Raw genomic sequence first — 18,213 nt, 5'->3', positions numbered from 1 at the left:
GGTGAGGGGAAAGGAGGGAGAAGGAGCTGGTGGGGAGCTCACCCTTCGAGCCTTTGTGTTCACCAGCAGTGTGTCCAAAGCAGTGACTGCCAAGTGGCTCAAAGCCAATTGCTTCGGGCCAGACTTCCACCATAAAGCCCTTTTCAACACATCACACTGTCTAGCATTGCAGAGGATAAGCAAACCTCATCAGTCCACAATGAAGATCCTGGGGAAACATTCTTCCCAGAAACGTCAACAAGTTTGGATGAAAACTCACATGTTTTCAAACTCTTACCCATTTTAAAGAAAGCCCATGGAAAGGCAAGGCAGCAAAGGTTCACACTTGTATTTGGGTGCCTTTCATGTCAAATGTTGACCTAAAGGCTGCATTCAATTCTTGGATTTGTACAGAACTAACTGGGACCAACACTTGCCCCGCAACTCCTGAGTGAACCAGGGCACCTAAATAATGCAATATGGCTACCAAGAACAGATGTGTCTCTTGAGAGAAGTGCAGGAGCACAGTTTCTTTGGAAAACAAACCAAACAAACAAAATGAAACTGAACAATGAGATTCTTCCAAGATAAATCATTTATTTCTTACTAATTTTCTTGACGGAAGAGGTGCAATTTACCTGGTGCCAGGCTATCGCACTCTACCAACACCTCACTGGCCTGGGTTTTCAGTGGTGGCACGATGATCGTTCGGGGGTTCCCACTGCAGTGAGTCTCTGGAACCCCTTTGGTGTCGTAGCTGTTCCCATTATTCTGCCCTGTGCGATGTTGCACGGAGTAAGGGCTGTTGTTGCTGGAGGAATCGGAGTAGGGGGAGTCATGCACGGTGACACAGCTGATGACATTCTTCCTTTGCTTGGACAAGGTGCTGCAACAATAGCAGAAAAGTGGAAGAGTCAACAGGCAATGACTGACTTGACACCATTAGAAGGCTCTGCCAGCTCTGTAAGGGCAAAGCACAGCCTTCAGTCCTCTGCCAGAGAGAGGCTGCTTAAGCCAAATCCCAGGCTTCAAAACTCCCTCGTTACTATTCCAGGAAAGCCTTCATGGAGGTCAAGGAGTGAGTAAGACATTGTGGATAGATCTTATATTCACACTGCTTAGAATAGCACTGAACCAGACTGCCAGATTTATTTTCAAACTGCTTTTTATGTATGTGTGCAGTAGAGGCCCAGCAGTTATACTATGCTTTGTTGCAAGTCTCACCACCCACACAAAAACGTGGTGGTTTCTCCCAGCCTTTCAGCAATGATTTAATAATAGATGCTATGACTTTTCATGCTTAAATTCCATGAATCTACAAAACATACACCATTCTATTTGTTAATATAGTACAATGGACATATATTCTCAAAAAGCATTTGAAAATGAGGAACAAATGAGAAAGAAAAGAGCAAAGTGTGCAATGCTTTTGATTTTCTTCCCTTTCTCTTAACAGGCTCTGGGTCTCCTGACTCTAGTGTAGATTATCAAGGTTCTGCTAATCTATCTATGACATCAAAAAAGTGATTAAAAAGGCACATCAACACTTCCAAGATTAGTACTGGAAGTTCATTAGACTAGACTGCATGAATACGATTGGGATTTGCTCTGCTATTGTGTCTAATTATTCTTCATGGTTTCTCCTTCCTGTTATGAGCTTGTTTAGGGAGAAAAAGAGAGAGTGAGAAAGAGGAGGGAGGAAGGGGGATGGTGAAGATTTGCTTAAATGGCTCACATCCTTGACAGTGCACAGACCTTGACTACAGAAAATAGCTGTTATGTTTCACTGATTGCATTATGTTGTTATGGCAACTGAAGTTTTTTAAATGATGAAAAGAAATGGATAGCACATAAAAAGCTAAGTAATTAGGCTTAATGGTGGAAACAGCCCCAACAGGAACAGAAATGCGATGGAGAAAAAGGAATCTTAACTTCATGACTGTGCACTTTAAACAGAGAGAGATCTCTTTCCCACTGAGCATCCTGTCCAGTCTCTCAGTCTGGTTAGTCCCGGGAACAACTGATTAATCTGGTCTCAGTTTGTGATGGAGCTGTTTGTTCCCTGGTCTCACCATCGCTTCTTGCCCAAAGGAAGGTGGAGCAGACACTGAGAAGAGTTTCTTTCCAAGGACATTGTTTGCCTTATTTATTTTTCACAGTCCTAAAGGAGCACTGGTGGGTTCCCTTCAACTTTCCCATCCCAAAGTCTCTCTGACAGCATTCACAAACTGCAACTCACCACCCATATCCCAAGACTCAGGGTTGAAAACCTATTTTCTTTTCCCTTCAAAGAACACCTTGGGTGGCTGCATTCACAAACAAGTTCCCATCACACAGAATTTTCCTGTGTTATCATCACAGGATCATGTCCTGAGGAGGACAAAAGACCACGTTGTTCTACTCACAGTGAAAAACACGTTTAGACAGGCCCCTGACATCCTAAAAGATTGTCACTTGAAACAGGGCAGTTGAAAGAGAAGGAGAGGGAGCTATAGCACAGCAGTTGGAAAGCAATCCCTTCCAGGGGCAGGGGTGGACCAACAAGGAAAATGTACAGCTGCAAACACTCATATTCTGTCTTTTCACAAGGAACTAGGGAGCATTGGATTAGAAATGGAAAGAGCAGCAGTGCATCTTAGATGGACAACGATTGTGCGTGAAGAAAGATGTAGCAGTTTGGATATGCTGCTATGAAAGAAGAATGTTAAGCCAATAAAAATGACTAATATTGCATCAATATTCCCCTCTCCATCAGCAGAAAGGCCTGTAATCACACATTTATGAGTATCCACTCTGCTTGCCCTTTGCAGCTACCCTTGGCTGCCAGTTGGGAAGAGAGATATATTCTTTATCTCTGACAGTTATTACATTTTATAAAGAAAAATCAAGTCACTAAAGAGTTTTCTGACAACTGATAAGGTCTAACTGTTCTTTCACAGTTTTTTTTTCTGATCTAAGTGGCTGAGTTGCTGAACTGGAAATACTTTCTCTCAGCTGACAATTGACATGAGAAGGTTGAGCTGTAGAACTGGAAGGGTAATTTTCAGTGTCATCTGTGCTATTTATTGTTTTACTATCAGGATATTTTTCAACCAGTTTGATTGAGGGCTTGTCAAAGCAGGGACCATGGGAAGTTTTCTTCTTCAAAGTGTTAAGACTCCTCGGTTACAATAAAAGATTGAAGTATAATTGTTTGATTAAATAAATGACCCCAAACCTTTCCAGAGAAAGGGCCCATATCAGGTATTAATTCATTTCATGGATGTGAATCTGAAAAGAACCAGAGCTATGGTCCTGCCAGGCCTTATGCAAGTGCTCAGCACTGCTAATACGTGTCATTTCCCAAAGTCAACTGTACTATTCCTGTAACACAGCCAAAGGCAATGGGTAAATATTTGCAGGATTAGGGCCCAACTGATCAGCCTCTCAATTCAGCAGGCTGCATCATTTCAAGCACACGAGGAGTGCCACCGAAAGCAGCTGGATTTCTGTCTCTTGGAAAGGTAACAACTGTGCTCAGTGTTGCAGCAGGCAGAGAAGTCAGTCTGGACTAATCACACATGCCCAGAGCTCAGCACTTGTTGTACCAGAGCCTGGCCTAGAGATTAAGGGTGGGAATTTCAAAAACATCAAAGGCCCAACTCATGCTGAAAATCAGTTGATTCACACGCTGAAAGACACACTTTAATTCAAAATGGAGGATTTTGAAAATTCAGCCCAGCAGTCATCATTCCCCCTACTCAAAGTCTTCTTGTTAGCCAGTCGCTTTCTCCCTTCCAGCTCCCTCTCAGCTGCTCCTCCCACCTTGCAGTAACCCAGGAGTTATCTGTGTGAGGCCTAGGCTGATGGATCACCTTCCCAGCTCACTAACTATCAGGACTGAGAGCTTTTACACAGCACTTGCCTACTCAGCAAGCCTACTGTACTCCTATAACTCAGCCACAGCTTTTGGGGATGTTAGTGCTTACACAGAAAAATACTATTAAAAGTCTTGCCCCCTTCCTATTAAGCTCTCTCCAAGCCTGGTAATTGCTTTCCCTCCTGCACGCACAGAAGCAGCAGCAAACGTGATTTAGTAGTTAGGGGAGTTGGTCTGTGCTCCTGGGCACCTCGCGTGCCTGCCTGCATTATGTGGGGAGGGGTATTTTAATTCTCCAGAGGAGGGAGGGGGAAGACTGATGAAGTGGCAGCAAATCCATCTACACAGAATCAAAAGCACTGAGCAAAGTAGGCTTTTTAACCCTTACTGCCAGGGTTTGTGTCCCCCCACTTTTGGAACTGCATATAAAATAAGCATTGCTTTGTACGTTTATTAGTTAGTGAGTGGTATCCCATTCCCACCTAAAGAGCGTATCTTCAAACTTGGACTCAGCACAGTTCACGTCTGTCCAATGTGCAGACACAGAGCATGACCATGCCTTTTAAGTAGAAGCAGGTCTTGGAGATGGCTCTCTAACATACACCACCCTCGTGAGTGACCAGCAGAGATGGAGGTGGGTCCCTATTCCCTCCAGCAAGGAGAAGTCTGAGAGAGGAAAGAGAAGGAAGACATTCTGTGCACAGGCACCCTGCAAGAAACTAAGGTAGTTATCTGAGATACTGTTAATGGAAAGGTGCTGAAGACAGATGTTGAGAACAAAAAGTGAGTAGAAATTAAGGAAAGGAAGATGCTGAACTAGGTGTTAAAACAATGGTGAAGCCACCTCAATGGCCAAAGACAAGGACAGAGGCAACAACTCCTGTAACAATGCAGCTTGAGAGCATTTTTACTTGCTGAAGGCCCAGCCCAAAAGCTTGGTATGCAGCAGCATTGCAGGAACAGGATCTTTTCTTCCCTGAATACCTTGAGTTACAGCAGAATTACAGAAAAACCAAACGGTGTCTAGTGGGAGCCATTCTTCAGTGTGTGCTTCACTCCAAGAGCTACAAACCTTTCAGTGCTGCTGACACAGTAGCAACAGAGTCTTTTAGCTCTCAAGGTCACCAACTTGGCCTTCAAGTTTGGAGATGAAGGCAGCCATAGCACAACTGTACCTTTGAACTGGTGTGCATATACACCAGGGCATGTCAGCTTTATCTCATGTTACAAAAACTTTGTTCTAGGTCTCTGAAAACTTAATAACATGCAACCCTTTTACTTTGCTGCTTCAGAATAATCCACCTATTCTAGGAAAGTGGGGAGTTAACCAACAAAAACTCACACCACAACTGCAATCAGTCTCCTCATGTTGAAATCTTATGCCATGCATAGCTCAGTGTTGGGAACATGCCTCCTCTCTTCAGCTCAACCTCCATCCTGACCTGTTAATTTGCTCTCACCTTCTTTGTGAATTTGTGATGGTCAGAAATATTTATCAAGTACTGCACTGAGCCATTTTATTAGGCTATACACCATGTGTCATTGCTATTTAAGTCATATAAACTGAATTGCTTAGCAGGTTGTAAAGGTCCTGCTGCTGAAGGTCTGCTGACAGAGCTACTGTCTCTCTCTGTAATTTTAAGTATTAGCTGCATGTCGGTGTCTTCTGGAGATGGAAGACAGTAATCTTTTAACGGAATGACTGTGCTTAGTCAATGTATTGTCATGCAGAGTCAATGCATTACTATGCACAGCAGAACGAAGCCACAATAGGCTAGATGTCAAAAGAGAATTACAAATGGTGTTTTGCCCCTCACACATGCACATCAGCAAGTTGACAAAACACCTGGTTTGTGCCTGCCAGCAATTTCTGTGTGTAAGTCTTCTGAAGTGAGCTCCACCACCACTGCACTACAACGTGAACAAGGTGAATAAAAACTTGCGCCAGCTTACGCTCTGCTACAGAGGTGAGACTCACACAGAGACTACATCACAGAGCTCCCCATCTTAAGAGGGAGGGGAAAAACTCAAAAGCCCACTAGGATTTTGTGCCAGTGAAGACAGTCAGTGAGGCAGTTCCTCAGTATGCAAACACAACAACAGTGGTCAGTGGCCTCGTCCAGAAATACAGTGAGCACTGTATTGTGTAATCAGAATCCCATGGAAAACCAAGCTGGAGAGATGTTACCTATGACACCAGCAGAGGCAGTGGCGAACTGAGGGACTCTCCTGCCTCTTTGGAAGCATCCCCAAAGCCCCTCAGCTGAAGGCCATCATTGTATTGTTGCAAGAGTCATGTTTTCCTTGGCTGCTGCACTCATTGCTTGGAGGGGAGGCCATCTGGGCATGTCACAACAGCCATGTCCACTCCCCTTCTTTCCCTCCTTCCTCCTGCCATGCCCTGCAATGCATGGATGCAGAAATATTCCTCACTGGACCACCACTGCATCCCATGCATTCCTCCCCAGGACTTTGTACGCTCTCCCTCTCTGCCACAGTTCCAAGGTGCCTTTGTGCCTCTCTGTTTTGTGTCTCAGCTCTTGCTTTCTCTCCTCTTCTAAGCTTCAGAAATATTTAATCAAAAGAGGATTTACCTTTAAACCAGTGCAGCAGGTGAAGCTGCATGCTGGGGAGTAGTTAACCCCTACCATGTGCTACTCGCTGAGTGCATGCTCCGACCACTGTGACTGCACTGGCACTATCAGTCAGCTGCTCTGTCCACTAGACTTTCTTGGAAGAACAAGCAGAGAAACTAAAAAGGAGTAAATTTTAAAAATTAAATATCAATCTACTTTCTGTCTCTTCACAGTGCCTTACAAGTAATGTTTAATATCTAATATCTTTCATTCAAAATAGGTAACAGTTGGAGTTACCATCTTACAGCACAGCACTGAAAGTCTCTTTGCCCTATGAAATCTCTCTGTAAAGCAAGCTGAGCTGAGAGTGTACAAGCTCATTAAACAAACAGGGTGACAAAACTGTTTCCTGTTCTTATAATGCTCTTTATAAGCCATTTATCCCCTGCTGTTCTATAGGAAAAGATATCACATGCAAAACTTTGTGGACAGCAGAAACTAGGTAAAAACAGTTCCATTTGGTAAAAATGTTCCCTTTTTATTTCGACCATTTCAATTTGATTTTCCAATTATTTGCTTACATTTTGAAGGAACAAAACCCTCCAATAAACCAGAAATGAGAAGTCCTCTACTTATTTAGTTAATTCCCTGGCACTTTCGTCCCTTAAACAAAGGTCAAAACTTTTTGCAGTTTTGAAACTCTACCAGATTTCTCTGTGTTGAGGGCATTACTAGAAAAAACTCCATGTAGCCAGCAAAAACACCTTGTTTTTGATGAACTGACTTTTCTAATCAGGAATCTTCCCTCTGAAAATCTCTGGCCAACTCTCTGAGGATGAGCCCTGCTGAACTGTAGCTGAAGTTCCTTGTCGGTGAGTGTGCCTTAGGCATGGGGCTGGGGCCCAGTAGATGGCCCCCTTTGACAAGGCTCCACCAAGCAGGTCCTCCAGAGCTCATCTCACGCCACCTCCCCAGCACCCCTACCCAACAGGAGCCCAGCATTTCCAGATGACTATCGATTTTATAAAGATTGCACCAAGCTACACTCACCAACAGTGCAAAAAAAGCAATGTGCTGCCCTGCCTTCCTGATCTGCTGGTATTTCATAACACTTCCTACCCTTCAGTAGGAAAAGGAAAATCCTAACCACATCACAATTTTTCAGATTTTTCTTTTACCAGCAAAAAATGTCCGTTCCCTGTATAAGAAAAGCTTTCTCTACTGCTCTGGTATTATAGAAAGGCTTTTCTGTCTGAGTAAATCCAAGCTGTAGGGCACCTTTACTGCACCAGCAGTACCATATTTTAGTGACATTACCAGTACTTCTTAAACTGAGGCTGACAAACTCTTACATTTTCAAAGGATCTACTACCTCTCACAACCAATCTCTCTTCACTGAGGAATCAATAAAATAAACATTTTTAGTCTCATGGGTCAAAGGGCAATTTCTAGCCCTGTAAGAAGTAAAAGAAGGAAGTGCTGTAGCAAGTTCAGGAGCTGATTCAATGCCAGTGAAGGTAACGCAATGTTACCACTGCTATCAATAAGATGTTATCAGGCAATTACCTTTGATCTATCAAATGCCATATGTCTATATTCTAACCTAGAAAAAGCTAATGTTTCTAGGATGTGAAAAGTAGCATGTTTCAAGTGATTCCTTACTTTTCACCCCCACACCACAGCTATTGCCCAATATGGTAATATTTGCATATATGAACCAGACAATGCATTCTTTACATGGTTTCATTTTCTACTCAGATCCTGAACCTTTAGGCCCTGATTACATTAAGCACATACTTCACTGTCACTCCATTTTTCTTGCAGCCAAAAAAATAGGCAAGTAAGAAAACTTAGAGGCATTTTTCTGAATGAGACAAACTTTCAATGAGAAAGACTTCAACTTCAGCAGGGACAAAGTTCATTGGTATTAAATGCTGCTACAGCTTCCTTGACTGGAAGCTACACTCTCACTCCAGCTGAGAACCTGGTCTTATATCTGCCCACGTCAAAAGGTACTGAGCAAATTAATTTTGCTCTCCTGGAGACTTTAACCAAAAATTTCTCATTCTGGCCACACTGTTTTCCACCTGTGTCTCTACCTCTAATTCTCCATTTGCTCTGGTTACATCTGCACAGGCAACTTAACTCACTTGTGTCCATGCAAAATGTCTCTAAATGGCTCAGAAATTACATCTAGCTTTTAAGCTTTGGCCTTTCTGGAATGCTGGCACCCTGGCACTCTACAGATATGCCATATGGATACAAAAAGTAGCCAGGGATCTGATCCCAAGCAGGAATGTGTCTGGAATATGCTTTAGTCATATCAAAGCCAGTTTGTTTATGTATGTCTGGCTCCCAGGAAAACTTTCCAAGCCCTTCAGCAGACCCAAATCTTTTAACACCTCAAACTCCCAAATCAATTTCCAGACATGTTCCTGAACTTTGTTCTGTCTGTCTTTCTGGAGAGGTGCTGAGTAAAGAAAATGGTCAGATGGCAGCAAAGTTGAAGCAGAACAGACAACCATTGGTTGAAGTGGCTGCAGTATCCCAGCTCTTTCCTTCACCCCTCTCTGGACCCAAGAATGACACCCAGATGGTAAGTGTAAGAATTTGCACATAATGTCCCAAAGCCTGGAATCAGCACTACGGGTAAACATGTTTTAAAAGAGTTTTCATGACCCTTGAGTTTTCAGCATGTCTTTTGTCTTGCCCTTCCTTTCCCATAAGAGCCCTGAAAGTAGGGGATCCTAATTTATAGTGCCCCTGACTTTCACACTGGTCTTCATGTAACTCTTTCTGGAAACATGGTTTTTAAATTTTTTTTTTTTATTTTTAAAGTGAAATATGTTACACTGTCCTGTGAGCCACTGCATTCATAGCAAGGCTGACTTTGAGAGGCACTGAGCTCTTGCTGCCCAGTGGAGTTCATGAGCACAGAGAGAGGAATGGGAAGCAGTGGTGGCTGTTGGGAAGCATGCTGAAATTCCAGCCTGGATGCCTGAATCATATGGTTTTTCTTTACAGATTTTTAGCTCCTGGAGGCCAAAATGTGTCTCATCTGTTCTGTGCACATTTTCAGGCTTCACTTACCACCATACCACAAAGATGCAGAGATACAGAGGGGTATCTCTGGTGATTAAAGGAAAATGTGCCATGGAGTGTGCTCTAAATAAGTAAAAAAATAATCCTCTCTCAACAACACTGGAAGGATAAGGTTAAAAGTTTCCTATCTCAGTTACCAAGATAGAGATGGTATAATTATTCAGCTGTTTGCAAAGCTACTTCTCTACATCTTATAAAGCAGAGTGATGTCTTGTGACTGGCATCAGATGGGAAACCCAGAACTCTTGCATGTGATGAAAGGTGCTGAAAGGACAGTGCTAGAAAATTAAGTCCTTTCTTATCCACAAGGGATGATCAGCAATGGCAGCAGTCCTGGGCCATGCTGTTCACTTGGATCAGTTAATTTTCTGAGGAGCAAACTCAGACACCACTTTCTAGCCTCATCTATACCTCTCTGCAGAGTCAGACAAAAAGCAGTTTCTGCCACTTTTACTATAGTTCGAGGATATTTTGGCAACACAATCAAGATTGTGCAACTCTCTTGCAATATATTTATCATTAGTGAGTATTTATGATAGAACCACTGTTTTTGAAGCTTTTTAAAGAAAATATGGAAGAAACAGATGGAAGATGTTATTTAATGCTCTTTACAGATGCCTGGATTACTTAGAAAGAAAAAAGGCATATTTAAGGTCCCTTCTCTCCAAGTCCTTCTTTCTGTCTTTGTTTTAAACAGATGCCTCACTTACAGAGGCTCATCACCACAGGCTATCTAAAATCTTCTTTCCACAAAAAGGAGATAGAGAAAACTGGTATTTCCTCTTACAGATGAGAGATTATGGTATGGAGAGACTACTGCAGTTCTCCAAGGTCACACAGCAAATGTACAGCACAGAAGGGAGCATCACCTGAATCTGAAGAGTCCTCAGACAGTAATTTTCCTCACAAATCAAAGACAACCTGGCTGAAGAGATGCAAACGTAGCTCCTGGAACCCTATAGCAACCCCAGCACTTCTATGCCCCTCTCTCCTTCTCCTGCACACAGAGAAGAGCGGAGAACTACTGCTCACCTGGTGGGTGCATGCTTCTGCTCTTCCTCTTCATCCGTGTCGCTGCTGATGGTGATGACGCTGACGGCGGGGCTGGGGGTGTCGGGGATGACGATCGTCTGCCGCTGCCGCTCCCGCGTGCTGCTCGTGGCCACGTCGCCCCAGCCGCAGGTGAGCGAGGTGCTGCAGGCAGGGCTGTTGTGCACCATGGCACAGCGGGGAGGCGTGTTCTCCTTCACTCGTTTCGACCGCTGGGGCGAGCTGATGGACTGAGAGGATGAAACTTCGTAGGTGGATGAATTGCTGGAAACAGGGAGAAGTGTTAGCTGGTTAAAACTCTGCATCCACAGTTTGTGAGTCCTCATCTCTGATTCAGCAGCACTGATTTACAGAGTCTAGGAAAACTGCAAAATAGGCACAGCCACTTCTTCAAAGAAGACAGTGCCTTGCATGACTTACTCATATAATTGGCTGAAAATTAGCTTCTTTTAACAAAAAATTCAAATTTGTTTTCCCTGGAAATTTACAGATGAGAACTGCTGCCTCTCAGGAGTTTGCTCTGGGAGGGGAAAGGCCAACCACAAAGCCCAGACATACAGAACAAAGGCAGGCACAGCATGGCTGACATAGGAAGAAGAACCACCCAAATGATAATCCCTTCCTCCTGTATCCTACATGGATGCATCATGACCAGATACTTTTTGGCCAGAAAAAACTAGAGGTAAAATTAGAATTCTTTGTGGAAAACAACAATCACTTATCAGGAAAATGGCTTTTTTAAACAGAAATTAATTGCTTTTTAATAATCTTTTTCAATTAACATTTCCTGCTCAATACTTTATCCTCTAGGACAGTGATGTTTCATGGATGAGAGCAGGCAGATGGGAGGACATATACTCAATTTCATTCCTGCTGCGAAGCAGCATACCACATATATAAATCAGAAAGAAATAAACAATATAGTTATTACACAGTAGAGAAACATTCCCAGGCTTCCTACTTCAGCTCCCCTGCCTGACCAGTCACAAAAGGTTCACTTGGATCAGGGATCCAAATACAAAACTATCAGCCAAACAGTGCAGTGTGGCCCTACAGATGGGGTTATTTACCAAAGCACACTGACTAAAGCCCATTTCACTCATTTTCCACACTTCCTTTCTTGGTAGTGTTTCTTTTTTGCTATTGCAGAACATCTGGAGATTCAAAAAGGAAGAAAACCCCAAAGTTCTGGTTTTGTTCTTCTGTGGGGCCTGGGCTGCATGTTCAGCCTGGCCCAAAAGCTAACAAAAGGAATAGGTGGCATCCATCAAAAGGAAGTCACCCTGGCAGTATATCACACTATACCAACTTACAGGCTCTTTTGCATAACAAATGGCTGCACAGTAGCATTCAAAGTGCTTTTTGAATACCAATGAGCAGCATGGAGTATCCTCCTCTCCAAAGGAGCACGGTTCCTCATTTGGCACAAAAAGAGTCACAATCCATGGAGGTGTAGAAACTCTTTGCTCTGAGTGTCCCATTCCTCCTGGACACAGCGACCCCACCCTAGGAGTGTCAGCAGAGGGGAGGCCCTGCACAGGCACACTGCCTGCAACAGGCACTCTCTTTTGCTGGCTAGCTGGGGACAGAGCTGCCTCTCTATGTTATGAATAGACTAAGACAGCTGGAGCCCACCCAAAGTAAATCCAACATTAGAGAGCAGATAAATGGGAAGGATTTAAATAGTGGCCTCTTAACTTGAGTCACACTGCTTGTGAACTCAGAGCCCCTCTGGCACCAGTCCAGTCACCCAGGAAAACCATAAGCTCAAGCTTTTGCCACTGCACAAGTAGTGACCCATTTTGGTTCTCTCTCCTGCACTGTTTTGTGTTTTATCTTTTAAAAAAGAAGTGTGATAGTTGCACAGCCCAGATGACCCACTCCAGAGCAGATGCATGTACGCTTGAACAGCCTTGTCCTCTGAACAAGATTACGGTGCTGTGACAGGCACTGCAACCATACTACTATCCGAGCTGTGTAAGAAACTCCAGACTCCTCCTTCCAGAGCCAAATGGTCCTACTGAGAGATCCTAAGGACTGCCCTGTATGAGATATCCTTACAAAACATTCCCTGTTTTATGCTGCCATAGTCATAATAAGGCCAGAGTATAATAATGGGTATCTGTTGTTGGTGCGGACTGGTGAAGACAGGGGCTAACAACCTATGTTAGGAACTAGAGAGCTCAGATGGCCTAAAGCCACTCCAGTCCACACATCAGGCACGTGTTCCTGAAGATTCAGTCCCCTCAAGGGGCAGATGCTTTACCTCAGGAGTGCTGCTTCCAGATGATGTGGGAAGAAAAAGTGTGGCAACTGGGCACTGGGCCACAGTGACCTGAGAATATGGTTATATTTTTGTATCATTGTGACTACAAGGCTCTGGGAATTGCGGCAGCATAACAAGCTGTATGAACAGGGCCTGAGCCTCCCATTCTGCATCTTCTCCAGACACAAACTCTCACACAAAATGATGCTCACTGGTATAAAACACCCTTGACCACCTCCTGGGTACCGAAGAGGTGAGGCAGCGAAGAGCCCCATCACAAAATGTGTGATCTAATCCCTCACAAAAACAAAACCTGTTTTGTCCCACAGGTACTAGCAAGCACCTCCCCTGCCAGCACACTGGCGTGGCGAGGTGGGAGCCCCGGCACTCACCGTGGAGCCGACTGGTGCTGCTTGCTCTTCCTGGCGGAGGCGGCGGCGGGCGGCTGGCGCATGACATGAGCGACACCCACGTTGACAGGCTGGGCGGCGGGCAGGGCCACGTGGCTGGCCAGCAGCGTGGGCTGCTGCATGATGGGGTTGTAGTGGCTGCCGTGGGCGTGCGTGTTCCTGCACAGCGGGGACACAGGCACACATTGGAAATGCAACTGGCAGCTGCTCAGCAGGCTCGTCCACAGCCTCCCACCACCCTTCACCGAGGTGCCCACACCTCCAGGGCCTGTTGGGCTCCCAGCCTTTGCAGGGTGGAGCATTTTTTCCAGGGAGCTGAGGGAGTGGTGTGGGCACGGCATTCCACTCCAAGGGCATGGAGCAGAGAAGTCTCCCACAGTTCTCAGAAAGTGGGGTCACAGGCTGCAGCCCTTCACCCCTCAGCCCTGCAACCTTGCAAGACCCCAGCCCTCACGCCTCCTCCAGCACCTGTGGGTACTTCAGGGCACCTCCAAGCACCTCCAGTTTACCTCCAGTCTGCCAGCGGTTGGGTGCCTGCCATGGACTCAGGGATGACGGTCGCGTGCTGGACAGAAGTGTGGGTGGCCACCCCGGTCAGCTGCTGCCAGGCGGGAGGGAGCAGGATCTGCTGAGTGCCACTGGGCCATGCTTGCTGTCAGAGAGAGGGAAAGCAATCCCTTAGCAAAAGGCATCAAGCACTAAACATGAGCAATGGTCCACGGTCAGCTGGGAACCCTAAAAATGGTCATGGTCATACTACACAGCTCTTACCACCTTTCAGTCACAGATGACAAACACTGTTAGGAAACCACTGTATAAGCAGGAACAGTTACCAACATAGAGAATGCAAAGGAAGGGGGCAAAAAATCCTGGCCATACAAAGCAGCAGCTGTGTTTTAAGTTACTCTGGGAATGGATCAAAATTTGCTGGCATTTCAACCCAAACATCAAATTTTTTAGCACCTTCTAATTTTGACTCTGCAGATTTGCTGGGCACTATGACTCCATTGTTAATTTCCCCTTTCTACAGTCAGTTGACTTTCTCAAGTAATGCACATCTACACATTACATACCTGTCTTCTCCATATGTTCTCCAACTTTTTCCCCTGTCTTACAGAGGGAAAACCTCTGCCCTGTGAGTTGAGCCATCATTGTGCTATGCAATGACCCCTTCAGCTGTGCTGCCACAGGCATGACTCAGGTTGTCCTGCTCCAGTGACTCCACACAAGTCAGATGATTGTTTTTTGGACTTGGGAAACTTGTGCTCTGGCAGCTTTTTGCTGTCAGGCTGAGGAACTCAGGGGTACCAGCTACAGGCTGCCTCAGTCCCAAACTGCACTACTGTACTGGACCTGTGTTGTGTAATATCACTACTCTAAGGAGGCTAAATTTGAGGGTAGGCTTCTTCCAGGCATGCATTTATCCCCTTCACCCTCACAAGGGTTTTGTTAGCTGTCCCCATGATTCCCTCCTATCCCTCAGTGACACAAACCCCAAAACAATCCACCCTACAAAAACCATCTTTTCCCAGTTCTACTCCTAAGTTTGACCATCGTATAACTTTTTGTGTTGCTGAGTTATGTGAAAATGCTGCGATAGTGAGGCCTCTTGGCAATATCTGCAAAGGCTCCTGAGAGCCTTTCATCTAGGGAGCCACAATCATGGACTGGTGATGCTTGGAGCAGGTAAAAGACTGAGGCAAAGACACAAAAAGATCAGGGAGGAAAAAGCCTTCTTATTATTCTCTTTTCTTTTTTTACCTCAGCTTTGCTTTAAAAGAGGAGACTGAACTACTGTTGCAGTCAATCCCAGGGGACTACCTGGATTTACTTGCAGACAAAACTGCTTCCTCCCTTTTCAGGAAGGGAATGGAACGAATCTAAGCTCCTTGTACGTCTGCAGTGCATAAATTTAGATGCAGTGTCAGGGCCTAGGCACAAATTCCTCACTTATTAGGTAAGGACCACTGAATCATTTAATCTGCAGATAAGACATGTCTAGGCTGATCCACCAGCACAGTGTGCTGTGCTTACACATGGAAGGTTTGTGCTGGCAGCTGCAGCCTGTTCCCAGTTAGTGTATTACTATGAAATTTTGCTGGGGTGGAGCCTTTGTCCTTAGGAGCTGTTTGGTCCCCTGGAGTGACCAAGTTCATACTCTGGATATAGAGCAGGAGCAACTAATGAACTAACATTTTGAAAGCCAGTGGCAGGACTTCTGTAGGAAGGAGTTAAAAGGAGAGTAAATCAAGAATCCAAGGTGTTATTCAAGGGCAGGGGACAGTTCTCAGTCACACCATGGAAGCCTTCTGGAAATCTGCACAGCTTTGCCTCTTTTGAGATCTGAAGCCGCAGTGAGCTATTAGTAAAGACAGGATCAGTCTCCCTTCTCTGGTCTCTGTGCATACAATATGTGGACTATACTTGCTTGAGAGGATGAAAAGAGACCAGAGAAGTTATAAACAATTTACTTTAGCCACTGACCCTGCATCTTGCAGGCTGCTTGCTCTGCCTTGCACTGCCTAGCTCCATGCCATAGGCTGTAGACACAGCTGCCAGATATGATGCTCAAGCTCTGTCAATGCCTCCTGCCCTGGATTCCTCCTGCCCTCATCTGGGACAGCTGGTCTTGTACAAAATGCACAGGGAGAACTGGATGCCAGCTGCACTGGTAATGCAGTAAGGCTTTACCAGGCACAGGCATCCTGAGGAGTGCAAACACAGAAACCTGTGCCATGTGCTGGGCAGGGGAGAAAGGCTGATGGCACTACACAGTTCTGGGAACACAAGGAGCAGCACCATGCCTGATCAGTGGGACAAATAAAGCAGGGGACAGACAGAAGTGGGCTCTGGAGGCGCTGCACTCTCTGCTGGGGCCAGTCCCTCTCTCAGTTGCAGCAGTCGCAGGGCCCAGGCTGAAGAGCGTTAGATAAGCAGCTGTGCATGAGAGGAACAGCTCTCTGCTGGGAGAGAGACACACAGCCACCGAGATCAGATGTGACTACAATGCATCACAAAGAAGCTGTGTTTTTCCATTCAGGAAACTGGAATTTGGTACAGATTTGTTTATCAGACCAGCTGCTCAGCCCAAACCGAGCGAAGCCCACGGACACCAGATGCCACTGGCATCAATCAGAGCGCCCTGCCATCAGAGACAGCTCATATTTCTCATCGCACGAGACAAACAGGCACAGCAACAGGCACATCTCTTCTCTTTTATTACATCAAAAATTAAAAATCTATGCAAGGGAGGTGTGTTTCCCAGAAACAGCCAGAATTTCCCTTTGGCAGTGAATGAAATGTCAGTAGAAAGTATGAAAGTGGGAGCCTATGAAATGGGTGTTCACGTGGAAGAGGCAGCACTGCAATTGGCAACCTGTAGGCAGGAGGGTGCTCAGGAGCTTTACTATCAAATACTCCTCACTTGCATGGAGCCCAACAAGACTACCATGAGAAGAAAGAAGGAGAAGGGGGTACTGAGATCTTTCAGGATCCTGTTGTCTTTGAGATGTTCCAGATCCAACCCTCACCCCTTCAAGCCCCAAAGGACAGCACACCACAGGAAGCCTGGCAGAATGGTGGGGGCATGTAAAGCTCTGTGACCTCCTTCCCTCACTGCCTTGGATGACTTCCTGCACAAGCAAGAGGTGCCAGCCACTGAACCTGCACAGGCTGCTCCTTGCTTTGCCATGGTTTTTGTTTCCCTGACTCTTAGGTTCTCCTTTCCCAAGAAGGGAGGTGGCCTTGTTGTCTGATGTTTCAGACAGCTCTCTGACAAAGGCTCTGCTACTGGGAAGGGGCAGGGCATGCCAGCTGATGGAAATCACACAGGCTGCAAGTTGCATTTTGATCTGTCTTCACCAGATAAGTGTGACTGGCAAAGGAAGGCAAGAGCACCAAGAGTCTTACCCCAGCAATGCAACACACAGGCATAAACCCTGCAGTCTGCTGGTACCTGACTGCATATGAATGTGCTGGCATGGAAGATCAAACAAGCTTGAGACAGAGAGTGCCTTTGTAACTAGTTGGTCATCTTTTCCAGCTTGCACAACTTAGTTTTAAGTATCCTAGGTGGCTTTTTTTTTCATGTCTGGTATCAGCAGAGGTACCATGCCAGTTCAAAAAAGGTTGAGGTTCAGATTCACTGAAGCTATGACAAGAAGGAATGAACTGCTCCTCTGGTTTGAGGAGCTGGGGTACCCCTTGAAGATGTGCATGTAATCAGTAATACCCATTCCTGTTTGTTTTTTTGTCTTTTGGTTTTTTTTTGGGAACCATGCTTTTCCCATGAGAACATTTCATAACATTGTGACAATAAGAACTGCTGACAAGGAGAGCTCCTTGAGTGTGGGGCCCTTGCCTCTGCCTCCTACATCTCTCTCAACATCAGAACCACCCAAGAGCAGAAGTGCTCATAAAACAAAATGGTGAAAACTTAAAGCATGCAATGTATTTATCAGCAGCATGCAATTCACCAGTGTAACTCCTGGCTGCAAATTACCCCCAAGATTTTGAGTTCAGGAGGATGTAGGTTTCTCAGCAGAAGCCAGACACTGCTTTCCCTGAGCCTTTTCCACCAATTTCAGTAGAAAAGCAGAAAAAAAAGGGTTTTTCCAATGGCTTTTGCAACTCTGACATAGTCTCTGAGCTGAACAATGAGCTGGGGGAGATTTTGACATTTCAGAGAAAGCTGCAGACCCATATACAGTTGCCCAAGTCTCTGAACTCCACCACAGAAGGTCCTCAGAGAAAGCTCAGCCCCCAAGAGCTAAACAACACAGCAAACACATGCTGAGCTCAGTGCCTTTAGAATTCCTTACCTGTGCGAGGAGTCCTGGCTGGATCTGAAGAGGCTGGGCCCCAGGAGCCTGAGTGACAATGGGAACAGCATTCTCCATCCGAACCGAGTACCCAGCGTGCTTTGAAGGGGAGGCTTGTAACCCTGTTCCACAGCACAGAAGGCACAGCATA

The 18,213-nt window shown here is 45.4% G+C and overlaps 1 protein-coding gene across 4 annotated transcripts in view; it reads right to left on the bottom strand.

Moving 5' to 3' along the window:
• HIPK2 (homeodomain interacting protein kinase 2) overlaps positions 1–18,213 on the bottom strand; it is a 127,793-nt gene that overhangs the window by 2,973 nt on the left and 106,607 nt on the right. For all 4 annotated transcript variants that reach the window (XM_033057748.1, XM_033057751.1, XM_033057749.1 and 1 more), the window contains exons 9-13: positions 18,063–18,184; positions 13,752–13,894; positions 13,225–13,401; positions 10,549–10,830; positions 618–865 (exon numbers count right to left, since the gene is read on the bottom strand). In XM_033057748.1, coding sequence (XP_032913639.1) covers positions 618–865; positions 10,549–10,830; positions 13,225–13,401; positions 13,752–13,894; positions 18,063–18,184 — 972 coding nt within the window. The remainder of the gene's footprint in view (positions 1–617; positions 866–10,548; positions 10,831–13,224; positions 13,402–13,751; positions 13,895–18,062; positions 18,185–18,213) is intronic.

Source organism: Catharus ustulatus, chromosome 4 (assembly GCF_009819885.2).
Source record: "Catharus ustulatus isolate bCatUst1 chromosome 4, bCatUst1.pri.v2, whole genome shotgun sequence".
NCBI lineage: Eukaryota > Metazoa > Chordata > Aves > Passeriformes > Turdidae > Catharus > Catharus ustulatus.
This window is presented reverse-complemented; position numbering and strand designations above follow the sequence as displayed.